This window comes from Saimiri boliviensis, chromosome 14 (assembly GCF_048565385.1).
Source record: "Saimiri boliviensis isolate mSaiBol1 chromosome 14, mSaiBol1.pri, whole genome shotgun sequence".
Lineage (NCBI taxonomy): Eukaryota > Metazoa > Chordata > Mammalia > Primates > Cebidae > Saimiri > Saimiri boliviensis.
In genome coordinates this window covers 78,784,563-78,812,198 of record NC_133462.1, presented here as the reverse complement: position 1 = coordinate 78,812,198, position 27,636 = coordinate 78,784,563, and the positions used below count along the sequence as shown (strand labels likewise).

General features: G+C 45.6%; 2 protein-coding genes across 4 annotated transcripts in view; one reads left to right on the top strand and one right to left on the bottom strand.

Annotated features, from left to right (window-relative positions):
* The window catches only part of URB2 (URB2 ribosome biogenesis homolog), a 35,212-nt gene extending 11,623 nt beyond the window's left edge, over positions 1–23,589 (bottom strand). Inside the window, exons 1-7 of the mRNA XM_003940765.4 lie at positions 23,477–23,589; positions 21,985–22,123; positions 17,798–17,974; positions 11,994–15,321; positions 6,083–6,243; positions 3,648–3,758; positions 1,869–2,111 (exon numbers count right to left, since the gene is read on the bottom strand). Coding sequence (XP_003940814.3) covers positions 1,869–2,111; positions 3,648–3,758; positions 6,083–6,243; positions 11,994–15,321; positions 17,798–17,974; positions 21,985–22,110 — 4,146 coding nt within the window. The 5' untranslated portion in view covers positions 22,111–22,123; positions 23,477–23,589. The remainder of the gene's footprint in view (positions 1–1,868; positions 2,112–3,647; positions 3,759–6,082; positions 6,244–11,993; positions 15,322–17,797; positions 17,975–21,984; positions 22,124–23,476) is intronic.
* Positions 23,590–23,682: 93 nt separating this feature from the next.
* Positions 23,683–27,636, top strand: part of TAF5L (TATA-box binding protein associated factor 5 like) — a 31,534-nt gene continuing 27,580 nt past the window's right edge. Inside the window, exon 1 of one of the 3 annotated variants that reach the window (XM_039464315.2) lies at positions 23,683–23,920. The gene's annotated coding sequence lies outside the window, so the exon portion shown is untranslated. Of the gene's footprint in view, positions 23,921–24,156; positions 24,205–27,636 lie in introns of those variants that run through there. The other 2 variants (XM_039464316.2, XM_003940764.4) reach the window with 2 other exon arrangements.

Genomic DNA, 27,636 nt, shown 5'->3' with positions numbered 1-27,636 from the left:
CCAGTAAGATGAGAGTGAACTATGATTAATCATATCATTTTTACTGTAATGCCACATCATTACCCTTGTCAATTTTCTACATTTATTAAACAATCTAATTCCACTAAATGGTCATCTGCTAATGGTTTTGTGGAAGAATCAAGCTGCTTTCTAATATTATTTTCGTCAACCTCACGAAATCTTGTACCTTTTGCAAGATCTGTAATTTCAGTTTGCAATTTATGTGCATTGCATTTATACTGTACAGTCACATACAAATCCAACATCAGCCAAGAGATTTCATAACAAAGATACTGACAAGATAAACAGGGCCAAAGGCAATTGTTAATGGGGGAAGGCTTCAGAGTTAGACCCAATTTCATGAGTGTTTAGCTTACTAGAGAATGTTTTTCTTAAAAACCGTACTCCCGGCAGGTTTCTATCCTTAGGACATCAAAAGACTTAAAAATATCTGAATACGCATGAATATATGACACACAGCCATGCACTACAAAACAATACCCTGGTCAAAGGCACACTGCATAAACAACAGTGGTCCTATAAGATTATAAGATTGTATTTTTAATGGAACTTTTCTCTGTTTAGATGCACAAATACTTACCATTGTGTGACAACTGCCTGCAGGATTCAGTACAGTCAAGTGCTATATAGGTTTGTACCCTAGAAGCAACAGGCTATACCCCATAGCCTAGGTGTGTAATATGCTGTACCATCTGGGTTTGTGAAAGTATTATACGATCTATGGTGTTTACACAACAAAAATGCCTAAGGACACATTTCTCAGAACAAGTCCCTGTCATTAAGCGATGCATTAACTCTCTTATTTATGAGTTCCTACACATATAGTCAGCCACACATATAGTGGTGGCACCATGAAAAGAACACTGCTCAAAGATAACAACAGTCTCGAGTCTAAGGTTTAGACCCAGCTAAGTAACTGGTCAAATCATTTGGTGGCAATGAGCCTCAGTTTATTCATCAATAAAATTGGATTACCACCTCTTTCACAGGCTTGCTATAGGAGTGGAGCATAACAAATGTTCACTAAATGTTAGTTGAACTGCAATTTTTTTCTGTAGGACATTTATCGCTAGTTTCAGTTTAACTTAAAAAGGAGCATACTCTCAAACTGGAACTCAGGATGCCTCATTTCCTACATCCATTTGAATTATAAGCCCAACAAGAGATCTATACAAGTGAGTGACTTATTTAAATATGTGGTGAGCAAAAACAGAATAATTTCTAAAGAGCTCCCTTAAATAGCACAGATTGTATATCCCTTATCCCAAAGCTTTGGGACCAGAAGTGTTTCAGATTTCAGATTTTGGAATATTTACACATATGAGATATCTTGGAGATGGGACCCATCTAAATATAATTTAAAAATTCATTTTTGTTTCACCTTATATACATTTTATACATGGCTGAAGGTAATTGTATATAAGCATTTAAAATAATTTTGTGCATGAAACAAATTTTTGACTGTGTTTTGACTGCAACCAATCACATGAGGTCAAGAGTGGGATTTTCCACTTGTGGCATGATGTCAGCACTCTAAAAGTTTCGAGTTTTGGAGCATTTTGGTTTTGGGATTAGAAATGTTCAACCTGTAATATCCAAACACTATTCCAAGCACCAGATCCAACGAAGAAAAACATCACTAGAAAAGCACAGTACGAAGGTCGAGTGTTTTTGTGCTTGAGAAACCACTCAGCTCTGAAATTTACTAGAACAGAAAGTTTGCCTAGCAAATCATTAATTTTATTATTATCCTGCAACAGTAAAGCTTTGCTGCCATCTTTCTATAGACTTAAAAGTACCCTGCTCACAGAGGAAACGCTGCCTGACGCTGTCTCCCTCCTTCTCACCTTAGGATGACACTGGAGGATTGAAAAGAGCACGTTGTGCAGCCTCGGGAAGACGCTTCCAAACTCCAACGGCTTCAGATGGTCCAAAGGGACAGTGAGCAGGATGCTGAAGGCCAGGCTGACGTGGTGGGGGTTGCTAATGGCCTCCTCCCCCTGCCGCAGCAGCGCAGCCAGGACGTCTAGGACAGGCTCGACCACCGTCAGGGACACAGGCTGCTCCTGACAAGCTTCTCGGTTTAGGAGCTAAAGGGCAAGATGAAACAGAGAAAAAATGAAAGTACTTCTCCAGGGAAATAACACAAACACTGCAGCACTGAGTGACTGCAGTAAAAATGTGCTCCTAAATCAATCGATGTGGTCAGTGGGCAGTTAAATACCATTTGTTAAATTTCTGACAAATCAGTTCTAGCTGAAGATATTCATCTACTGCTGATCTAGAAAACAAAGAGAACAGGCCCAAGAAGAAGAATGCTCAAAGTCTTACCTACGTAACCTGGGAGAGCTCACCTGTGACCCTCCTTCTGAGACACACAGCAGCACTGGTGAGACCTTTCGGGTCCTGTCTCTCACAGTGTTCACTGTTCTGCTGGGTATTCTGGCTGTGCGGGCCCCTGCTCCACCGTTTGGGTGGATGTAAGCGGATTCTAGCCTGGTGTTCTTGTCAGTGTGGGCCCACCACGCACATCATCAACACTGTGCCCGCTCGTCAGCATGGGTCACCTCCTTCTACAGCCCACATGCCTCTCCTGATGCTCACCACACACACTTGGTTACAATGACCTCTGCTATCGACCAACGTGGATGCTCAGGAAAATGATGAGGCAGCCAAATTGAAAACGAGAGAGAACATTAAGTCTGTTTTTTAGGCCCTTTTGCCCCAGGAATATGCTAACCCAGGCCAGTTCTCTCAGGTAGCAACAGCTAGAATTAGTGCAGAAGATGATGGTAAAATACATACTGCTCCTTCCCATCTAAGTGTAAAAACACTCATGTCAGGGTTTTCAGAGGGCAGGAGACAGTCCCAATCTGAGCCAGGCTTTTGTTCTAGTGAAACAAACAGCCTAGCAACAACTGGACACAAATTTTAACATTTGAGTAAGATTGTAACAAAATAACCTCCTATCTGCAACATTGCTATGCCATCCTATAAAGCATTTAATTCTCACCGTATCATAGGCCTTAAACACACACACAAAACTCCTACAAATAAATGAGTACATTAAACTAATCACAACATTTTGTGGGGACAAAGAAAGCCCAGAATTCCTTCTATTATCATCTGATTAAACAGGGATCTACAATGCACCTATAATCCTGGTGACTTGGGAGGCTGAGGCAGAAGGATCACTTGAGGCCAGGAGTTTGAGGCTGCAAAACACTATGTTTGCACCTGCAAACAGCCATGTCACCTTAGCCTGGACCACACAGAGAGACCCCATTTCTACAAAAATAATAAAACATAAAATTTTAAAAATTAAACAGCCTCCACAATAGCCTCCCTTTATCATTACAGCCCTCTTTTTACTGCCTGTCTGATGCTTCCCAATGCTACTAAATGTCCCTTAACAGCACCTCCCTTCCACTGCTCCAACTATTAATACCAATGTGTTCAGGCAAGACACACAAACCTGGCATCCTGCTCACTGCCGTCCTCAGGAAGCAGCAGCCCACACATGCTCTGCATAAAGCCACATGGCAGCAGACCCCAAAAGGCTGACTTCTGTCTTTAAGGCAGAGGGAGGGGAGGAGCTGGAGGACACCTCTCCAGAGGGTACTCACTGTTAAAGCCGTGACTATCTGGGGACATGCACGCCACAACAGACTTGCTTTCTCTCCACCGAGTGGGCAGTTCAGTAGCAGCCTCAGCAATGTAACAGCTGACACAACAGCCTGAGGAAAAAGAAAAAACTTAGCAGGAGAGATAGCCCGTTCTCTCCTAAGAACTCTGCCTGAGGACGAAGCCTGTTCCCTGGGAATGCAGCAATGGAGTGGAGCCCTTGAGAGCCCTGGTGTCAGGGGACATGGACAAGGTGTGCTTAGGGTTAAGTCCTGAGGGGGACGCCCTTCACATCAGCAGGCAGACAGGAAGAAAGTAAAGACGATGGGCAGAGCTGCGGCAAACGCAGGGTCTCTCAGCAGTGTCTCACTAAACCGAACACATAAGTGGGCCAGGACAGCGGACTGCACGAGGGTCACACACTGTGACCTAATCAGAGAGAGCTGTGTTGTCAAGGTTCTGTCCACGCAAAGGATGCTGGCTGTTACTTCACTGAGCAACAACGCATGCTTACAGATAGGAGGGGCGGGAGGAAAACATGGGAACAATGAGGTTAGGTGCTGTGGTCACAGGTGTCACATGTTGACATGATGGCAGTATGGCCCAACTGGGTCACATGTTTCAAAGTGGATGGTGGGCGTCTTAAGCAAAGAATGAGGAGAATTTAACTTTTTTTTTATTTTGAGACCACGTCTCACGCTATCACCCATGCCGGAGGGCAACGGCATGATCTTGGCTCACTGCAACCTCCACCTCCTGGGCTCAAGTGATTCTCCTGCCTCAGCCTCCAAAGTAGCTGGTATTATAGGCAACTATCACCACGCCTGACTAATTTTTGTATTTTTAGTAGAGACAGCTTTTCACCATGTTGGCAAGGCTGGTTTCAAACTCCTGACCTCATATAATCTGCCCACCTTGGCCTCCCAAAGTGCTGGGATTACAGCATGAGCTACCACACTGGCCAGAATTTAACTTTTATACGTATCAGTATTGTGAATAGGTAGTACTTAGTATTTCACATAAAACCACACATTTATAATTTGAGAAACTTCCTCTTTGAAAAATAAGGTTTTAAACAATGAGGCATGGGCTGAGCCCGACCTTTACTGGGTGCCTATATGAAAACACTGACCCAGTGCCAGGCATTTCACACTGTCAGTCAGTTTCTATTTCAGCCTCACACCAGCCTCTTCTCCCCTAATGCTGTGTAGCACCACAACCCTAGCCAAACTCGACTTCCGCCCTTCGCTCTCTTCCCTTCCCTGCTCCCTCTCACTATGCACATCCCAAGGTCCTGTCTCCACTCCCGCCCTCCTGTCCACCTACAGGCTGTACCTCCCTACCAGGCCTGCCTGCTGGCACTTTTCCCTGTCCGTCTTCTCACTCTTGCACATCCCCTGCTCCTGGCAGCCCAACACGCTTCCTGCACTGTGCACACCTCCCCTACCCTCCCCCCTGCTGCCCCAACCAAGTCTCCTGCGTTCTTCAGTGCACGCTGGAGTCACTTCTTCCAGGAAGTCTCCTGACTGACTGGTCCAAACAGAAATTTGGGTTTGTTTCCTCTTGGCTTGCTGAAGGGAAGCCTAGAGGCCTGGAGTCCTTCTCAGAGCTGTCGCCCAATCATGCTGCAGAGGCACATGACAAAAAGGACCAGAGAGAAGACCAGGTTCTCCCTGCTGCCGCCCTTAGACCTGACCTACACCCCTCCCTGTAAGCTCCCAGATTAGCCTCTTGAGCTCTTCTCCTGTTCAAATCAGTACCCAATACCAGTGGGCTATATATGACCAGGAGTCACCAAGCCATTCATGAGGCAGAATATGCCTAGACCAGAGACCTTGGCTGGAGTCTCTGCCCCACCGACCACTGGCTCTGTGGCCTTCTTCCTTGTGTAAGCGTCGGGATATCTGACTGGTTCAATGCCCAGGGGCACTCAGAGAAGCAAATCCCAGCACGTGAGCTCTGTGCAAAGGCACTCAGCAAATGCAACAGCATGCAGGCTGTATTAGAGACTTCCATGGGAACTGAAGCGGGTAGGCTAACCTAAGCGCTTCTCAAATGCTGGCATGAGGGCAGTATGGCCCAATCGGGCCACATGTTTCAAAAACTATGGTGCAAAAGGTCTTCAGCAAAGAATGAGCAGAGTTTAACTTTTTTACGCATCAGTTTTGTGAATACGTAATACTTGGTATTTGACATGCTAAGACCACACATATGTAATTTGAAAAACTTTCTGTTTGAAAACAAAGGCCTCCCTACACTGCAGCCTGGGCTGTCCCAACCACAGCGCCCTCTCACAGCCTCCCTCTTCGCTTAGAGTCTTTACTAGTTAGAATGTGTTTGTTTAGTTTTAGGGGTGACACCTCAACTCACATCAGTTTTCCCATTTGAGCTGACACGGTTTCTGAGCCTGCCACACAAGGAGGGAACAGCCACCCACCTGTACGTCTGCTTTCCACATGTTACTGACGTCCAGTCCCTGGAGAACACACTGCGTCACCAGCCTCAAGTCCTCTAGTGTCCCAACCTCTAACATTTGGGTGAACAAGGCTCCCAAATGAGGCTCAATATCCTGAGTGACCTGAACAGGAATTTCAGGATCTGTGTGGGAAAGAAACCAAACCTGTTAAGATGTGACAGATGGGACAGGTGAAATAAATTACCAAGTAGCCATAGGATGAAATTGTGCACAGCTGTGGCAGTCATCAAAAATCACCAAGTCGGGGCATGGTAATACAAGCACTGGTGGAAAAAGCAGGTACACGTTATTTATCGTGATGCCATGTTCTCACACACAGCTGTACCTGTGCAGTGTGTATACACACACAAACACAGAAGATGACAGCCATGCTTAGGAGGTAAGCTCCGAACCACAGAAGACAGGTGGCTATTACTTTGTGCTGTTGACCCTTGAACGTTTGAACTGCACGGATCCACTTATACGTGGGATTTCTTTGGCCTCTGCCACCCCTGAGACAGCAAGACCAACCCCTCCCCTTCCTCTTCCTCAACCTATTCAATGTGAAGACGAAGACGATGGAGACCTTGATGATAATCTACTTCACTTAATGAACGGCTTCTTTTCTCTAGCTTACTCGATTATAAGAATATATAAATACAGCCGGGCGCGGTGGCTCAAGCCTGTAATCCCAGCACTTTGGGAGGCCGAGGCGGGTGGATCACGAGGTCAAGAGATAAGAGACCATCCTGGTCAACGTGGTGAAATCCCGTCTCTACTAAAAATACAAAACATTAGCTGGGCATGGTGGCGCGTGCCTGTAATCCCAGCTACTCAGGAGGCTGAGGCAGGAGAATCACCTGAACCCAGGAAGCAGAGGTTGCAGTGAGCCGAGATCACGCCATTGCACTCCAGCCTGGGTAACAAGAGCAAAACTCCGTCTCAAAATAAATAAATAAATAAAGAATACATAAATACATATGTGAAATACGTAGTAATCGACTGCTCATGTTATCAGTAAGGCTTCTGGTCAATGGTAGGTTATTGGTAGTTAAGTTTTGGAGTGTCAAAAGTAATACATAATTTTTTTTTTTTTTTTGAGACGGAGTTTTGCTCTTGTTACCCAGGCTGGAGTGCAATGGCATGATCTTGTGATCTTGGCTCACCACAACCTCCGCCTCCTGGGTTCAGGCGATTCTCCTGCCTCAGCCTCCTGAGTAGCTGGGATTACAGGCACGTGCCACCATGCCCAGCTAAATTTTTGTATTTTTAGTAAAGACGGGGTTTCACCAAATACATGATTTTTTAAATAGAATTGTTTCAGAATGATATACATGGATTTTTTTTTTTTTAACTGTTCCAGGGGTTGGTGCCCTAACCCCTATGTAGTTCAAGGGTCAATTGTATTTTTTTTTTCTGTTTTGTATTTCTTTTATAAAATTGGTAGGGGCGCAAGAGTGGGTGGTATTTTAAACAGATGGGAAAGTTAAAAAGATTAAGAAACTCACTTTTTAGGACTGCATGACTGTCAGGAAGTCACCCGGCTGTTTCCCATCATCCCCAGTGTCCCTGGGCCCACAGTTTCACAACAACGCCCAAAGCCACTTAAGGCCCTTTATCACCTGACCCCAGGTCATCTTTCCAGCCAGCACTCAGCCCCATCTGACTATTCCACATTGCCAGAATACCTTCCTGCTTTCCTGGCTTTGCTTACTGTTTACAGCACTGGGGGAAAGGGGACCAAAGGCTTTGAGAAGTAAAGATCTAGGTCTGAGTCTCCCACAAGCAGTAAAACCCTGACTCATGATCTCCCTCATCAATGAGGCTCCCTTCCTGAGCCTCAACACCCTCACCAGTGAAGTGGGCATAACAGTACCAACTCTTGTGACTGGCAAGTTTAAAAAGACCACAAAGCTCACAACATAGTGCCCTCACATGAAAGGCTCCCATTTCCACCTGCCCTGACTACCCTTCAAGGGCCACTCAGGCTAGGCCTGTATGTGGCCTCTCTGCCCAGAGTCCCATCGCTCTGGTTCGATTTATGGCATCTCCCCCACCTTTACCCTATGATTGGTGTGAAGGTCTGTTTACTTAATTACAAAGGCCAAAATCAACACCTCACTCTCCTCCAGAGCAGGATACAGGCTCAAACATATAAGAAGCATTTTAATTTTTTAAAAAATTTTTTTGGAGACACGGTCTCACTCCATCACTCAGGCTGGAGTGCAGTGGCACAGTCATGGCTCACTGCAACCTCAACTTCTTGGACTCAAAGGGTCCTCTCGCCTCAGCCTCCAGAGTAGCTGGGACCACAGGTGCATGCTACTGCACCCAACTAACTTTTTGAAGAGACGGGGTTTTGCTTTTTTCCAGGTTGGTCTCAAACTTCCAGCCTCAAGTGATCTCTTGCCTCGGCCTCCCTAAGTGCAGGATTATAGATGCTAGCCACCACTCACGGCCAAGAAGCATTTTTAGAAGTGTTGGTTTCTGTAACTGAATTCAGGTCCTCTGCTCTAATGTCAGAAGGTATCTTTATAAAAGCCCACCTCTGAACCACCCTCGAGGAGGACACAGGGAGGACTCCATGGCTGGGGCACCTGTACAGCCCCTCCTCACACTCTCTCTTTCCCTGCCTGAAGCCTTGGGCCACTCCTCACTTGGCATTTCTTCTACAGCACTCACAACTCTGGCACTTCCCTGGACAGAGCCTAACAGCTCGGGTGGAAGAGGCCTGGACACCACACCCCAGGCCAATGAGCTGAGGGCACAATAGTGTGGCAGGCTGGCCTGGCCCAACCTTGACCACGCTGTGACCAAGGGGCTCTGTCCCTGGGGAAAAGATACCAGAAGTCCAGGGACATACAGTCAGGACTTAAAGATTGCCTCAACTCGGCAAGGCGTGGTGGCTCACACCTGTAATCCCAGCACTTTGGGACGCTGAGGCAGGTGGATCACCTGAAGTCAGGAGTTTGAGACCAATCTGGCTGACATGGTAAACCCCATCTCCACTAAAAGTAAACACAAAAATTAGCCAGGTGTGGTGGTGCATGCCTGTAATCCCAGCTACTTGAGAGGTCAAGGCAGGAGAATCGCTGGAACTCAGGAGGCAGAGGTTGCAGTGAGCAGGGACCATGCCACTGTACTCCAGACTGGGTGACAGAACAGGACTCTGTCTCAAAAAAAGAAAAGAAATAAAAGAGAGAGACAGATTGCCTCAACTCATCAGGGTTGAAGAGGAAAAGGAGGTCAAAGTATTTGTTTAACTAAGGGGCACAGGGGCAGAGCTTCAGACCACCAGCTGCCGTTTCTCGGGCCATTGATTTAGAACACCGTAATTAGACTTAATAAAAGACTCGATTTTTGCTCCCATTAAGAAGGTGAATACCGTTCCCTAAAAGAGTCACTGACACGGTAAGACAGAACAATGTAATATCAAAGCCTATCAGTTAATCCACAGTCAAGCCAGAAACACAGAGGTTACTGAAAGGGAGACATCAACAGCGTGATTTGGGCCACGGCACTTCAGTTCTGGTGCTTGCACAGGCAGACCAGGTGACTTCACTTTCCGAGAGAACCCATTTAACCCTCATGTACTGAAAGGCAGGCCCGTGGCCCCATCCATCACAGCTTCTCCACCCAGAAACACAGAGGTTAACTTGTGCTCCAAGGATCAGATTTGCCTGATTTCCAGACCTCACCTTAAAAGACTGACCTGACCCCAACCCTTTCATTACCACCAAAACAAAAAAAGGTCCCCCACAATTGCGGCATGTGCCATCCCGAAACAGAAGACATCTCTTCTTGCCTGTTTGTTTTTTGGGAGGAGTAAAAGTGTATTTTATTTGTATACCCTAATAAAGGTAACAAATCTTAACCACCTTTTACTATATTTACAGGAAAACCTCAACTAACTCTAAATGGGCCTCCAAAGACATTATAATCTATCCCCTGCTATGGCAAGTTTAATTAAACCATAGACAAGTATTTTGATGTATTATTAAAATGCAACATTAGTGGTATAATGAAAATAGCAACAACCACAACATGTTAATACAATGATTATTTTAATTTTTGCATGCATTTCTAGCCCTTGTCTGCATGCATGCATATTTTACATAGTTGTAATTGTGGCCTATTTAACATTTCATATTGTACTTTTTTTGCTTAATATTTTCTAGATATTTCTAGCTCATGTCTTCATAAGAGTTTTGACAATTTTTTTTTTTTTTTTTTTTTGGACACAGAGTCTCACTCTGTCACCCAGGCTGGAGTGCAATGGCACGATCTCGGCTCACTGCAACCTCCACCTCCCAGGTTCAAGCGATTCTCCTGCCTCAGCCTCCCGAGTAGCTGGGATTACAGGCGCGTGCCACCGTGCCCAGCTAATTTTTTATTTTTAGTAGAGATGGGGTTTCAACATTTTGGCCAGGCTGGCCTCGAACTCCTGACCTTGTGATCCACCTGCCTCAGCCTCCCAAAGTGCTGGGATTACAGGCATGAGCCACCGTGCCCGGCATCAATTATAATTTTAATGACTGCACGGTAACCCATTAACCTTTGACCAAGGGGACTGTAAAGGTCGACTCTGTGCAGGAAGACATGAGCTCTCGCTTCTAGGCTGTGTATGGGGTCCTAGTTTGCTGCCTGGAATACTATGATGACATCGAAGGTGAGCCTTGGTCCAATGAGTACCTGCACCTGGCAGCATCCTAATATGGGGGGAGGGCAGAGGGGCGGTGGGGGAAGAGAGGGTCAGGGGGCAGCGGGGTGAACTAAGGAAGGCACAGTCCTGCCCTCAAGAAACTGTAAAAAGCTCTTTAGAAATTAAGTAATTTGTACTTTTTAATTTAAAGTTTACTTTATTGGCTGGGCACTGTGGCTCATGCCTATAATCCCAGCACTTTGGGAGGCTGAGGTGGGTGGATCACAAGGTCAAGAGATCGAGACCATCCTGGCTAACATGGTGAAACCCTGTCTCTACTAAAAACACAAAAATTACCTGGGCATGGTGGCGCATGTCTGTAGTCCTAGCTACTCAGGAGGCTGAAGCAGGAGAATTGCTTGGACCCGGGAGACGGAGGTTGCAGTGAGCCAAGATCATGCCACTGCACTCCAGCCTGGGGACAGAGTGTGGCACAACAGTGTGGCTCAAAATAAATAATAAATAGTACATTTTATTTATTTATTTTTGTGAGACAGGGTCTCACTGTGTCACCCAGGCTGGAGTGAAACGACAGGATCAAGGTTCACTGCAGCACCAACCTCCCTGGGCTCAGGTGATCCTCCCACCTCAAACTCCATGGCCAACTTCAGTATTTTTGGTAAGATGGGGTTTTGCTATGTTGCCTGGGCTCAAGCAATCTGCCCCTCAGCCTCCAAAGTGCTGGAATTACTGGTGTGGGCCACCATGCCTGGCCCTGTTTTGTACTTTTTTTTAAGTTGGCAGATTTTTATATCTTTTTAAAGTCAACTTATGGCATTGAAAGTCTGATACTAAGAGCCTACTAAGGACGCAAGTATCTATGTATCTCACTGCAGCCAAGAGAAGCTAAAGGCTAAAAAACTGAAGAAGAGTAGATTTCAAAATTGTAAACTTACACAGAACAACCTCCAAAATAAGTGAGCAACTGAGGCACAGAGTAACCTACAGAGGAGGCTGCTGTTTGCACAGTAAGTAAGGTAACAGTGGTAAGGGCAATTGCTTAAGTGTGCCTAGGATGTAAATAAAAGGCATGAAGGTGTGGGTGCTGGGCCTGGGAGGGAGATTGTCTCACTGTCTGCATGTGGTACCTTTTCAACACACCGCGTGTTTGCTTATGCCCGGTTCCAAAAAGGGGAGCAGTGGAAACTAGGCCTCTATAACACAGAATTAACTCAGGAGAAAATACTTTACCTGCAAGAACTTTTCTCACAGAATGAAACATGGAAGTAAACACGGAGTCCTTTTTGGGATGGAGCTCTGGGGCCAAAAAGAACAGAGTCAAAAACTGCAAGGCTGCTCGAAAAGACTGATCATGTCCTGCGAGAGCTGGCAACTCCTGCAGTATCTGAGAGTAAACACCCTGGTAGAGGGCAGCATGAGAGAGCAGTGTCCTGTCCGTTACTTGGGAAATGTTGGCCTCTCCATCCCTGCAGTGCTGGCCCAGGTCGGCTTCCAAGAGCATGCTGACAGATGAGATGAGGACCGAAGGCAGGCGGCAGCCCTGGGCCCCTGGCACTGAGCAGAGCTGCAGCACAGCTCCTGTCTGCAGCATGGCCTGCTGCAGCAGCTCAGACAGAGCTGCTGGGGCCTCCTGATCCAGCTTCTGCTCTTTGAGGAAAGGTCCCAGGACATGGCACAACCTGGTTAAAGACACCAGAAGGAGCTGCCTGCCCTGAGGGTTCTGATTTTCCAACCGTTTGCCAGAAGCTGCCTCCATGTGTGCTTTGGAGCTAGAGAGGAATGCGGTGATTTTTCTAAAATTGAGCACCAAGCTCAGCTTCATTTGGATGAGCATCTGCATTAGCTCCTCTAAGAATGTCCCTATCACTTGGAGGAATTCCAGCCAAGCGGGATCATCCATCTCAATAGGGAATCTACTACTAGTTCTGAACAATGAGGTCAGTACAATCTCAAAAATATCACTAACATACATGATCTTGAACACAGACCGAACACTTTTCCCCCTTTGCAGGTAACCAAGAAGCTGGTAGCAAGTCATCAAGAACTTGAGAGCCAGTGAGGAGGAGCAAGAGCATCCTAGTTTGGTGACAGCCATGGACAGTAACAGAAGAAAATAATGCACATGATAGGGCGGCAAGAGGCTGTCCAGCTGTAAAGTAGACATCACTTCCAAAAACCCCAGGATGCTTTCCAACTGTTCTCCCGCCAGCTGGATGGGGAAGTCACTCTTGACCAGGGATAGTAAGTTCTGGGCAATTTCTCCTCTAGGTTCTATACCTTCAGGTCCAACTTTTGCAAATCTGTTTTCCCAATGAGCCACAACCATGTGGTCCTTTTCAAAAAGCCAGGGAAGCTGCTGACTGACAAGATCTGAGTCATGCTGGGCACCAGAACACAGAATGCTGGAACATCTTGCAGCTAAACACATTAAGAAAGCAGAATGAAAGGACTGCATCTCTGGAAAGAGAGGGCTGTTAAGGATAGCTCTGGATATTTTTTGCAGTGTGATGTATGGCTCTTCATCTACTGAGCCGTCCTGGGCTCTGCCCACTGGTAAAGTTCTCAGCAGGACACTGGCCAGGTATCTCACATCATCTGGACACAGATAGGATATTAAAATGGTGAGATTTGACACAATCAAGTGCCAGTGTGCTACAGGGTACGTGAGTCCACTCACCGTCCCTACTTGGCTGTCCCAGGAAGCTGTCGTTCTTTGATTCAAGTTTTTTCTGCCAGAACCAATAATAAAGGCGGCATCACACCTCAAACTCTGGAGGGCTTCTTCAGACCAGAAACTAGTTTGCATTAAAGTTCTTTTCATTTTCTGCAGGTACAGCTGTTCTAAGCAGTATCTACCAAGAGAGTTAAACTGAGCTGTAAACTTGTCTATCTTCTTCCAATGCTGTGTTTCTATACCTGGGAGCAATGAAGGGAGGTCCGAGATCTCCAGAGCAACACCTGTAAGGGCCCCAGACATAGAGTGATATTGGCTACAGTTCAAACTGAACGTAGCATCCACCTGGGCCCAGGTGTAAGCGAGCAGGAGTGCAGAGTCACTGACCTTCTGCAGCCACAGCTCAAGCTCTGGGCCTGGGGGGTCTAGAAGGGCCAGCAGGGGCTGCATGAGCTCCCTCAGCATCCTCTCCATCATGCACTGTGTCCGTCTGATGATGGGCAGGGGCGTGCTGCTGTCCAGGCTCCTCATGTTGAACATGATGCAATGCAGTAGCGAGCTCAGTGACAGTGACTTCAGGGCCATGTCAGCATCACTCTCCAAATAGGGCAAGACTAAAGACTGGAATTTCTCCAACACAAGGGACCACGTGTCCAGGATCTGATTCAGAGGCAGCTCCAGGAGGCACGCACAGAGCACCGTGGACGGGCCTGAGGCCAGAATAGGCTGCCTCAGTGCCTCAGCAGCTGGACGACAGATCACCCCCAAAACCTCTTCAAACAACCGTGGCACTTGTCGGAGTTTGGCATAAGTCTGGAAGACAGTATGAATAAGCGCTTCCTGGGCTTTCTTGGTTCGAATCTCTGTTACTTCTGCATCGATCCAAGCTGAAGCCAGCAGGTCATCCAGGTCTGGCTCCAAAATCAAATGATTCAGTGATATCAAAGTCTTCAGGCAGCGGAACCAGGCCGGTATGGGTGCTTGCACATGGTTTATCAGCAGCTCAGCCACACGGCGGTAAAAGTGGAACTGAACCTCTTCATGCCGAATCCTGTCGGCAGCGATGTTGTAGATATTGTTGTTGGCCACTGAGTTTAGTAGCTGTTCCACAACCAAAAGTTCTGTGGTCCAGTCTGATGTGGACAGGGCTTTTCTCTGCTCCTCCTGCAGGTGTGAAATCTTTAAGCAGCCGAACAGCCTGGGGAGAACCTGGAAGCAGAGAAGCTGATTTCCCTCCTTGAAGTAAGAATCTAGAAAGAGCTTATACAACAAAGCCACTGAGTTGGCCACAACCGAGGTATGAAGGGATGCTGCACAGTAGCCAGCATCGACCAGCCTGGTGAGCACGGTGTCCATGGGAGCCAGAAGGTTCTTCAGGGCTCCTGTCTTTGTATCCCCTTGCTGCTGGTCCAAGAGCTCCTCCTTGTAGGATGACAGCAGCTCAGGCTGAAAAACTCCTCCTCGGAGCATGGCCTCAATCTGACTCCTGATGTCCCGGCTCAGCACCTGCCTCAGCTGGCCCTGACCAGCCTGCGACCATGTGCCCCCGGAGAGTAAGTGCCTCAGGACCAGGCCTGGTTGAAGCAGGTGAGCAGTCACATCCCCAAAGGCACGTCTTGGGTTGACCTGCTGCTGCTGGATCAAGAGATAATGGCCAAGGGCCAGGTGAATGACCTCAAACAACTGGACTACCAAGGCTCCTTCCGGCTGCCTGCAGGCCGACCAGCAAAGGTGGCTCAGCAAGGCCACCATCAGCTCCTGTTTGGCCGTGTAGATGACAGCAAGAGCAGGTGTTGACAAGATGCCCTGGCAGCATCGAAGGACAGCACAGATGTTTCTTTGGGATCCCGAAATAGAGAACTCAGCTATTCTCTCATTTATGATCTGCACATTAAGAAAGAAAGAAAATTCATTACTTATCTTAGACCCATACATATGCAAGAAAAGTATTTAAAAAAAAAAAAAAAATCAACAAACTCACCCATTACCCTCACCTTGGTAGGAAATACTGTTATGTCAATGAACTTGACATAAGCTTAGTGCATCAAAAACAAGGCAAAGCACCTGTTTTAATTCCTCTACCTATCCATCTTCTACCAATGCAAACCGAAAAAAAATCCATGCCTTTGTAAATTTACTGTCCCTTTTTTTAAAAGCTGGGTTTTAAAAGGCTTAAGTGTCAAATATCACTTTCCCTTAGATCCTAAATCTGCAATTGAGCTTAAATGTTACCAGGCAGGGAGTCAGTAGCACTTGAGTTATGACCTTGTGGTCCAAAATACATGTTTATAGGCCAGGCGTGGTGGCTCACCCCTGTGATCCCAGCACCTTGAGAGGCTGAGGTGGGCGGATCACTTAAGGTCAGGCAATCAAGACCAGCCTGGCAAACATGGTAAAACCCCAACTCCACTAAAAATAAAAAAAAGTAGCCAAGTGTGGTGGCGGGCACTTGTAATCCCAGCTACTTGCGAGGCCGATGCAGGACAACTGCTTGAACCTGGGAGGCAGAGGCTGCAGTGAGCTGAGATCAAGCCACTGCACTCTAGCTTGGGTGACAGAGCAAGACTCTGACTCAAAAAAAGAAAAAAATACATGTTTATAGTCAATTGTACTTTTTCTACTTAAAAAGCCAAAGCAAAAGGCACTCTTTTAAAAAGGAAAGCAGCTGGGTGCAGTAGCTCATGCCTGCAATCCCAACACTTTGAAAGGCTGAGGCGGGTGCAGATCACTTCAGGCCAGGAGTTCGAGACCAGCCTGGTCAACATGGTGAAACACCACCTCTACTAAAAATATAAAAAATCAGCTGAGCATGGTGGCACAAAACTGTGGCTACTCGGGAGGCTGAGGCACAAGAATCACTTGAACCCAGGAGGCAGAGGTGAGCCAAGATCACACCACTGCACTCCGCCTGGGTGACAGAGGGAGACTCTATCTCAAAAAATGTTTAAAAAAGGGAAGCAAATGTTATGTTACTACTGCTTATTATACAGCAAATCTATTGTCTACTGCTCTCAAAATTCCAAAATTCACAAACACCAGAAATTTTGAGAACCAGGCAGATTCTATAATTCATTCAGAGGTTAAGTGACTTGCTCTCAGCCTTATGGAATCTGGGAATCAAACCTATCTCAGGTGCTAAGTTATCAGTGCCCTAATGAGATAGGTATTATTATTTCCATTCAAGTAATTGCTGGCCATGGACTCTTAAAAGTTAATCTGGAAAAGCTGTAACAAAGATGATAAATCCTTAAATGTCAATGCACTATTACGGTGATATCCAAATTTTTTGTTATATAGCTCATCAATTCTTCCTGCACTTATACTCAATAAGTATAATTTATTTATAGATTATACACATATGCTACAGTACTAACATTTTATATAACTATAAAGCATATATAAAAATAAAAATTGAGTAAGGCTTTTTAAACAAGGAGACATTTTCTTCCCATATTCCAAAAGACCATTTGAAATAAGCCACTTTGGTGACCACTGGTTTATCATTTTAAAAACTGACCCAGTTTGGAACATAATCTCAAGAACCGTTAAAGTCTATGTGCCATCAGGCAGCTCAGTCTTGGTTTCTCTCCGTTCCCACCCTCTAATGATTTTCTCTCTGCCTGCACACTCATGAGGGTGAGGCAGTGTGATGGCTTCACAACCCAGGCTTTACACTCAGGCAGAGTGAGGTTCAAATCCCAGCTCTGCCACTAACTAGCCATGGGACTTTAGGAAAGTTAAACTTCTTTGAGCCTGGCACACATTAAGTGCTCATTAGTAGCAGTTTTTATTCTGTCTAGCTATTCTCATGGTATTTAAACACACTCCATTTTGACAATGAAGTTCATACTTCTGATCCGAGACTTCAAAATCACTTTCAGTCAAAAACTGAGGAGGTCCCCGGGTTGCCGGCCAAGCCACTAGTGGCACTTGTGGCTCAAAGGCCATAGTAAAAAATTAAAATTAAAAAAAAAAAAAACCCTTTGAGGGAATTCCTGTCTGGTTTTTGGCCTTTGATCTCCCTCCAGACCAAAAGAAAGGTGAAGAAGAAGAAAAACAAATCAGAGTAGCATAACTTGCTAGCTACCTTTTCCAATTAAAAAGGTAATCAATAACCTGTTTATGAAATAGTTCTAAGCTTTATTTTGAATATTAAATAACAAAGGGTTTAGCATGGTATAGAGTATATGATAAGCATTCAATAAACAGTAATTATTGTAATTTTAATATTACATCCTTCTCCCCTACCTTGATATTTCCTGTATCTTCACAAAATTGACACTAAAACAAGTTTCCAGCATTAAGAAGAAATCAATGGAGATGCATCCAATGCATATAGAACAACAGAAGAGTTAATTACCTTGACGAGGGAAATCTGAAGGTTAATGGTCTTTCCATTCTTGAGGAGATTCTGCAATTTTCTGCTATGTAAAATGTTATCTATATAGATCCAAAGCCTTTCAACAATATCTTCCTTCAGTTCAAGTTTCTTCTTATAAAATGCAACCAATGATTGTCTTGCCCAATCAAGTAACACCTGAATTTGAAGGAAACACACACTGAAAATAAATTTATTTGCTAAGAGAGAAAGATAGTGCCCGTCATAGGGACATTATGGATATTACCAAATCCAATCACCATGGGGAAAAAAAAAACTTCTTTTAAAACTTACCTTTAGTAATATGACGTAAGTGTTTTGGTATTTTTAAATGTTTATTATTAAAGGATAATGAGGGTAAGACAACAAATTTGTCTTCAGCAAGGGCAAATAAAAAGTTTCAGGTGAAACTCAAACATGTCTTACCCCCTTTGCTGAGGTTATACAGGCATATCTCATTTTATTGTGCCTTGTAGATACAGATTCTGCATTTTACTAATCTGAGGTTTTATGGCAACCCTGTGCCAAACAAGTCTACTGGATCCTTCATTCCAACAGCATATGCTCGCTTCGTGTCTGCCACACTTTGGAAATTCTCCCACTATTTCAAACTTTTTCATTCTTATTATAATCGTTATGGTGCTCTGTGATCAGTGATCACTGATGTTACTACTCTAATTGTTTTGGGGAGCCATGAACTGTGTCCTTCTAAGTCAGCAAGCCTAACCAATAAATCTTCTATGCCTCCTGAGTGCTCCATCAAAATGCTATTATCCTGAAAGGGCTATTTCCCCCTCTCTCCCTCTTCTCTGGCCTTCCTATTCCCTGAGATAAAATAATAATGAAATTAGGCCAATTAACGCTACAATAGCCTCTAGGTGTTCAAGTGGTAGGAAGAGCTACTTGTCTCTCACTTTAAATCCAAAGCTAAAAATAATTAAAATTAGTGAAGCAGTTTGCTGAAAGGTGAGACAGACCAAAAATCAAGCCTCTTGAGCCAACTACCCAAAATGTGAACTGAAAGTGTTACTCCAGTGAACACACAAATGATAGAAAGTGAAACAGCCTTATTGCTGATGTGGAGAAAGTTTTAGTGGTCTGGATAGAAGATCAAACCAACCACAACATTCCCTTAAGCCAAAGCTTAATCCAAAGCAAGGCCCTAACTCTCTTCAATTCTATGAACTGAGAGAGGTAAAGAAGCTGTGGAAGAAAAGCTAGAAGCTAGCAGAGGTTGGTTCATGAGGTTTAGGGAAAGAAGCCATCTTCATAAATGTGCCAGGTTGAAGTTATCTAGAAGATCTAGCTAAGATCATTGATGAAGTTGGCTACACTAAACAACAGATTTTCAATGTAGAAAAAACCATCTTCTATTGGAAGAGGCCATCTAGGACTTTATTTTTGTTTTTTGTGTTTTTTAATTTTTTTGTGTGTGAGACGGAGTCACACTGTCTCCCAGGCTGGAGCACAATGGTGCGATCTGGGCTTACTGTAACCTCCACCTCCCAGGTTTAAGCAATTCTCCTGCCTCAGCTTCCCTAGCAGCTAGGATTTCAGGTGCCTGCCACCACGCCTGGCTAGTTTTTTGTTTTTTTGTTGTTTTTTTTTTTGTAGAGACAGGGTTTTGCCATGTTGGCCAGGCTGGTCTCGAACTCCCAGCCTCAGGTGATCCACCGGCCTCAGCCTCCCAAAGTGCTGGGATTACAGGCATGAGCCACTGAGCACAGCCTCCACCTAGGACTTTCATAGCTAGAGAACAGATGTCAATGCCTGGCTTCAAAGATTCAAAGGACAGGCTGACTCTCTTATTAAGGTCTAATGCAGCTGGTAACTTTAAGTTGAACCAATGCTCATTTACTATCCCCAAAACCCTAGGGCACTTAAGAAGTATGCTAAATGTACTCTGCTTATGCTCCGTCAATGGAAAAACAAGGCCGGAATGACACCACATCCATTCACAGCATAGTTTACTGAAGATTTTTAAGCCCATATTGAGACAGATCAGAACAAACAAGATTTCTATCAGAAGATTACTGCTCTAGGGTGACCAAGAGCTCTGATGGAGATATACAAGGAGATGAATGTTGTTTTCATGACTGCTAACACGACATTTACTCTGCAACCCATAAATCAAGTACTTTTGACTTTCAAGTCTGATTATTTAAGAAACACATTTCCTAATGCTACAGGTGCCATAGTGATTTATCTGATGAATGTGGAGAAAGCCAAACTCAAGATCTTCTGGAAAGAATCACCACTCTAGATGCCAGTAAAAATATTCATGAATCATGAAAAGAGACCAAAATATCAACATTAACCGGAGAGTGGAAGAAGCTGATTCCAGTCCTCATGGATGACTCTGAAGGACACTTACATCTCAAGATGTAAGTGGAGAAAGTAACTGCATGTACACCGGAAATAGCCAGGGAAACAGAAGTGGAGCCTGAAGGCGGGACTAATAAAACCTGAACAAATAAACTGTTTCTTAGAGATGAGCAAACAAAGTGGCTTCTTGAGATGGAATCTACTCCTGGGGAAGATGCTGTGAACACTGCTAAAATGACAACAAAGGATTGAGAACAGAACTTAAACTTAGTTGATAAGTAGTGGCACGTTTTGAGAAGTCCAATTTAGAAAGAAGTTCTCCCATAGGTAAAATGCTGTGTCTTTCACGAAAGGAAAGCCCATCAACACAGCAAACTTCCCTTTTGTCTTGTTTTAAGAAGCACGGTCACTCTATCCTTCAGCAATCACCACCCAAGTCATCAGCATTGAGGCAAGACCCTCCAGGATGAATGATGATTCCTTGAAGGCTCAGATAACCAATAACCAATAACATTTTTTGGCAATAAAGTATTTTTAAATTAAGGTACATGTATCTTTTAAGCATAATGCTACTACATTCTTAATATAGTATAAACATAAATTTTATATGCACTAGGAAACCAAAACACTTGTGTGACTTGCAATATTGTGATCTTAATTTTATTTCACTAGTATGGAACCAAGCCTGTAGTATCTCTGAGATATGCATGTACTAAGTTTTAAAAGTTAGAACAGATCGTATAAGAAAAAAAAAAGAAAAAGAAAAAGTTAGAAATACAACTGCTCAGAATAACCACATAACAAATCAGACACAGAAAGCAAAAAAGCAAGAAAGAGTTGAAAGTCTGGGATTTGCATCCTGGCATCCCCCCCATTACCTGCAGCTTAACCTCTAACACTATTAATATTTATACTTCATCCAGGAGATAGCCAAAAAAGCTTGAGAAATTCTAACAAAATGCAATGCCTTTCTTGGTACCTAGCCTATTTCTAAAATGGCTTTATACTAACATTTCTCTACTTCCCAACCTTCAATTTATCCATTCTGAAGATTTTTAACAAAGCACCAGCCAACTGCTTATGAAAGATCATTTTGGATTCATAAGCAAATGCAGCTACTTTCAGAAACTAACTTCATAACTTAATTCCCAATGTGTTCATTAATGCATACACATTAATGCATATAATATAATGTCTCCAAACAAAAGAAAAGCTAAATTCAATGGGTTTATTTATTTATTTTAAAGAGACAAGGTCTTGCTCTATCACCAGGACTGAAGTGGCACAATCATAGTTCATTGCAGCCTCAAATTCCTTGGCTCAAGGGATCCTCCCACCTCAGCCTCCTAAGAAGCGGGGACCACAGGCACATGCCACCATGTCTAACATATGTGTGTGTGTGTGTGTGTGTGTGTGTATATATATATATATATATATATATATTTTAAAGTTAGAGGTTAAGCTGCAGGTAATGTGGGGGGGAAGCCAAGAAACAAATCCCAAAACATAATGAGATCCCAACATAAAGGGATCTCACTATGTTGTCCAGTCTGGTGTAGAACTCCTGGCCTCAAGTGATCCTCCTGCTTTGGCCTCCCGAAATAGAGATTACAGGCATGAGCCACTGCCCCCAACCTAAATGAGGTTTTTTAACAGAAAAAAAAAAAAAAAATTAATGAAGTATCTGACTCATTACTTATTTCATTGACATCTCATTTACCTTTCAACAAAGTTCCCTCCCCAACCTTTTCTCTATTTTTTAAATTTTAACCAATTGCCAATATGCAATTATCTTGATAGACTACAAAACTCATATAAAAATATGAGTTTCACATTAAACTTACTTGTTCTTTATTTGGAAGAAAGCACTGATGAGAAATCCAAGCAAAGTGAGCTAGTTTTAGTTTATCTTCCCAGGAAGTTGTCTTGCTTTTAAGCTTAAGGGAAATGCCAGAATAAACAGCAGCCATTGCTACAAGTTATCTACAATTTTGAAACAATGAAAAAAATATATGTTATAACATGGTCAGACTGAGCAGGCACCAGAAAGTCAACAGTATTGCAATATTGCACTTATTGTTCACCTAATATGTATTCTTTTAAAAGTTTTTAATGAATCAACAGTTCGGTTGCGGTAAATCTACATACAAGATACTAGACTCCATGAATTTTCAGACAAAAGCATGACTCCCTGAAGGCTCAGATAACCAATAACCGATAGCATTTTTTGGCAATAAAGTATTTTAAAATTAAGGTATTACATTTTTAAGGTATGTAGATGAGATACAAAAGCAGGCAGAAGATACATGGTACACACAGAAGATGGACTATATATATTCCAGCTGTGATCAAACATCACATCCACAAAGGCGAGTGTGCAGGAATCCAAGAAGGCAAAAATCAGTGTTTACGTTACTTGTAGAAAGAGTCATTCATACATTGTTTCCAGTTGAAAGAGGAAAAGATACATAAGCAATACCTGGAGAAAGTAGTATGTCTCCAAGTGAAAAGGAAATCCCCAAGGGAATATTGTTATTTCAGCTGCAACAGTTACCTCCCACTAAGACTTTTATTCATTCATGTATAAATTTACAATGCACAGCACACTTCAAAAAAGACTCTACAAGAGATACTTGCACAAGGAAAAGACTAAAAATACAAAACAAAAACGTCATGAAGTCTCGGGGGAGCAAACATATCAAACACCTACAGTTACTATAAAACTGGGTACACTTGGCTTTGAGTTTCCTGAAAGTTATAGTAAAAAGGAAGGTTAAGCCGTTTTCATTTTAGAAATTAAATCATCCTTTACTGCAGAGAAAAAGAATCAAGTGCTGTCAGTGTTCCCATTTTGTCAAAATGTCCAAAACGAATTCAACGATGCCTGACTTCTAGGTTGAATACCACAGACCGCCACTGAGACAGCTACAAAGTGCATAAAAAGTGTTTGTTGAACTGGCTGCAAAGACGACCAAGATGCTGTTCTCGGCTACGCCAGAGTTCCGCTTTCCTGGCCTCCAGCCGCCTTTACCCGGCAATGCAAAGTCCAGGGCGCACAGCAAAGCCCTGCCAGCACTCCCTGCCCAGCAGAAACAGACAAAGCAACAAGGACCAGAGGAGAGCATTAGGAGCCAGGAGGGAGTTCGCCTTCACAGATGGAGCGCGTCCAGTCGACTCTCGCCCAGAGTCTGCTGGCGACACTGGAACTGGGCCGGGTGGGGGGCCCCGTCGGGGCCCAGCCTCAGGTAGGGGCTCTCCTCAGGACTAGCGCCGGGTGGGGGGACTCACCTCGGTAGAGAGCTCCAGGTAGAGAGCTCACCGAGGGTAGGGACTCACCTCGGGACCCGGGCCCGGTAGGGGGCTCAGCTTGAGACAACCCCGGGGAGACGACGGAGGACAGCGGCGGCGGCGACCGTCCCGGTCCCGCAGCCCCACCACGTGGGCCCGGCCCCCGCGCTTCTTCCGCCCGACGCCGGCGGCGCAGCGGGGAGGGGCGGCACGCACGCCAGGCGTCGCCAGCCGAGCGCCGAGGCGCCTCGCCTATTGGCGGAGACGGTTGCGCGTTGGAGGCCCAAGCGGCCCAGCCCGCGGCCCGCTCCGTGTCAGTCAGTCATGGAGCGGCTGCCCAGAGCGGCGGCGGGGGCGGCGGGGCGCGGGGCGCGGGGGCCCAGCTGAGCCGGCCGTCGGAGCGAGACCCTGCGGCAGAGACGACGGAGGCGGAAGCAACCCGATCCCGGAGGCGGCGGCGGCGGGGGGAGCCGGAGCCGCCTGGGATGTTCAGTGAGTGCGGGGCGCTAGGGCGGGGAGGGTCGGGAGGGTCGCGAGGCGCGCGCGCGAGCGGGCGGGGACCAGGGCGGCGGGGCCTCGGCCGGGCGCGACTCGGCTCCCGCCGGCGGGCGGTGGGGGTGGGGCGAGTGGGGGCGGGGCGGGGGGGCGGCGGGCGGCTCTGCGCGGGCGCGGCGGCCGCGCCTCCGCCCTCGGCCTCCCGAGTCCCGGGCTGCGGCCGGCGGCGTGGCCTGCAGTCGGCGGCTACACCTGGACGGGCGTCGCGTTCCTGCGCAGGGGTGGGTCCTGCGGGTCGGATGCTGGGCTCGGGGAGGAGGTGGCGGGCGCCCGCGGGGCAGGGATCTCAGTGCCCGGCAGCCCGGCGGGGAGCACGTCTTCACGGCTCCTTTGCATGTAGGGGAAAAGGAAATGTCTTTGCGGCGAAGTCGGGATTCAACTTTGCACATGGTGATCGTGCGTGGGTGGGTGTGGAGTCGGTCTCCGCGTGTGACACGGGGGAGCCAGAGTTAGACTAGCTGCTGCGGGAGCGTGCCGACCTGCAAGGGTGTCTCGGTGCTCTTTGCCTCCTGACAGCAAGGTAAGGCTGGTGCGCGCATGGCGTGGGACGGGTTCACCACCTCCAGCTCGCGAAGCTGCCAGGCTTTTGAAAATGTATTCGATAAGGCGTTGGTTCGGAGTGAGTGGAAGATTAGAAACGGTGGTGTCATTTTATACTTAGCGGAAGTGGAGTGCAGAAACGCTGCATGCAGTTCTCCCATCAGTTGTGAAAGCCGTTGTCCTGCGGATCTCGCAGTCTGCTTGGTTCTGGGATCAGAAGGTAAATGCTAGTCCCATGCGGTGTTTGTCTTAAATTACTGTACCTAAACTGACCTTGCAGATTGGAATCTCGGAATGGTAACTCCGGCGAAGAGACAGTTGGGAGCGGTGCTGAGAGGAACAGTAAGGGCGGAGCATGTTTTCTATTAGGCGATTCAACTGTGCCAACACCTGAGTTGGGGGTGTAGGACAGGACACGGAGGCTGTTCTCCAGTTCTTGATCACAGCCCTACTTCGAAGTGGGAGTAGGAAAGGGAGTTTTGTGCTTAATAGATTAAATAGGTTAAATGTGCTTATTAATAAGTTAAATAGGTTAAATGCATCTAGCCACATGTTAAACTTTGGAACAGCTTAATGTGGTGGATAGGGCTTGGTGACAGTAGACCTAGGATGGAAACCGCGTAGCCGTCTGTGTAACCTCTCTGAGCTGTAGTTTTCTCATCTATAAAACCGGATGATGAGGAATAACTTAAACGTGGAGTTTTGTTTTATTTTAAGAGACAAGGTGTCTCTGTGTTGCCCAGGCTGTTCTCGAACTCCTGAGCTCAAGCAATCCTCCTGCCTCAGACTCCCAAAAAAGGACCTTTTTAAAGGTACCCAGAAAAAGAATGATGTATATGAAAATGGCGCCGGGCGAGGTGGCTCACACCTGTAATCCCAGCACTTAGGGAGACTGAGGCGGGCGGATCACGAGGTCAAGAGATCGAGACCACTCTGGCCAACATGGTGAAACACCGTCTCTACTAAAATACAAAAATTAGCTGGGCATGGTGGCGCACGCCTGTAGTCCTAGCTACTTGGGAGGCTGAGGCAGGAGAATTGCTTGAACGCAGGAGGCAGAGGTTGCAGTGAGGCGAGATCCCATCACTGCACTCCAGCCTGGCAACAGAACGAGACTCTGTCTCAAAAAAAAAAAAATAGCTAAATGTTAGCTATTATGATTTCCTTTTGGCAAAATACCTTCTAGGTTCCCTGAAGTCTGAAGTTTTTTTTTTTTGTTAAATGGAATATGTGCTAATTTTTTTTTAATGAATTATAAATCCTTCTGGCCTTGAAAATCAGTGTTAAGCTAGAAAATTAAAAAGTGGGTTTGTTTCAAGTATTTTTCTTTGTCATCAACAACAAATTAGATTAGTGTATCTTGGAATGGTTTTCTTGCTCCTGCCTCTAAATGTGAGGTTTATGTGTGCTTCTGCCACTGAAACTAGGTAAAGGCCTCTCTTAACTACTCAGTAATTCGTTTTTGGTTTTGCAAGCACCTGTGTTAGCACCTATAAAGGACATCTCTGGGGGGGAAAAAGGGGGGTTTGTTTTTGCTCGTTTTGCTGGAAGGGGACTCTAGGGACCATCTGTTAAACCAGCATTACTCAATGGACAGTACTAGAAGTCAAGTTTCTGTTCTATGTTCTATGTGGCTGAAGACTTCTCAGGTAGTAAGTGTTCTGATCATTCTCAGCAAGCATCTGGTAAGCACTCACTGTTGTGCTCCCTCAGGAAGCCCCTGGTCATGTGTAGAATCCTTTGAGCAGCAAGATGCTGTAGAAGGGAAGAGCGCAGACCCTTCAGCCACGTGGCCTGAATTCCCATCCCGGCACTGTAACTTCTTTGGGCCTCACCTTTCCCATCTGAAGAATGTTTCCTACCTAATAGGTTTCTTGTGAGCTTAAAGAAGACAATCTAAGCCGGGCGCGGTGGCTCAACCCTGTAATCCCAGTACTTTGGAAGGCTGAGGCGGGCGGATCACAAGGTCGAAAGATCGAGACCATCCTGGTCAACATGGTGAAACCCCATCTCTACTAAAAATACAAAACATTAGCTGGGCATGGTGATGCGTGCCTGTAATCCCAGCTACTCAGGAGGCTGAGGCAGGAGAATTGCTTGAACCCAGGAGGCAGAGGTTGCAGTGAGCTGAGATCATGCCATTGCACTCCAGCCTGGGTAACAAGAGTGAAACTCCGTCTCAAAAAAAAAAAAAGAAGACAGTCTATGTAAAGCACTTAATTTTAAGTGCTTGAAGTATCTTAGCACCCGGTATGCTCAGTAAGCCTTAGGTATTTGTAGTGGTCATATATGAAACAGACAAGAGTTCTACTATAGAGATTTGTTCCTGAGTCTGTATGTGGAAGGGACTGTGATCAAGGAAGCTTTTAGGAGGAAGAGATGACTAAGCTGAGCTGCAAAGTATGGTTGGAATATAGCCAAACCAGGTTGTAGTGCCAGTGTGGCAGTGCCTCCAACTACTGGAGGACCCTGAGGGGAGAAGGTGGAGTGGGACTCACTGGTAGAGTAAGAAGAACCAAGGATTGGTCCAGTGAGGTAAACAAAGGCAGATCAGAGTAACCTGGAAATGACACAGGAGACACTGAATTTTTCTATTCTTCACACTAGCGGAGGCCGTAGAAAGTCTTGTTTCACTCTTGTCTCCCAAACCAGAGTGCGATGGCACGATCTCAACTCACTGCAACCTCTGCCTCCCAGGTGCAAGTGATTCTCCTGCCTCAGCCTCTGGAGTAGCTGGGACTACATGCACTACCACACCTGGCTAATTTTTGTAAGTTTTTAGTAGAGATGGGTTTTCACCAGGTTGGCCAGGCTGATCGCCTGACCTCAGGGGATTCACCCGCCTTGGCCTTGGTGATGAGATTACAGGCACCAGTCACCACGCCCAGCACCAGTAGAAAGTTTTAGAGATAACATAGATAACATCAGATTAGCTTTTTGGCAAGATTATGCCTTTAGTAATATAGTATTATGTTGAAAGTAGGTTCAGGTGTGGTGGCTCATGCCTGTAATCCCAGCACTTTGGGAGAATCAGTTGAGCACAGGAGTTTGAGCCCAGCCTGGGCAATATAGTGAGACCCTGTCTCTACCAAAATAATAATGATAATTAATTA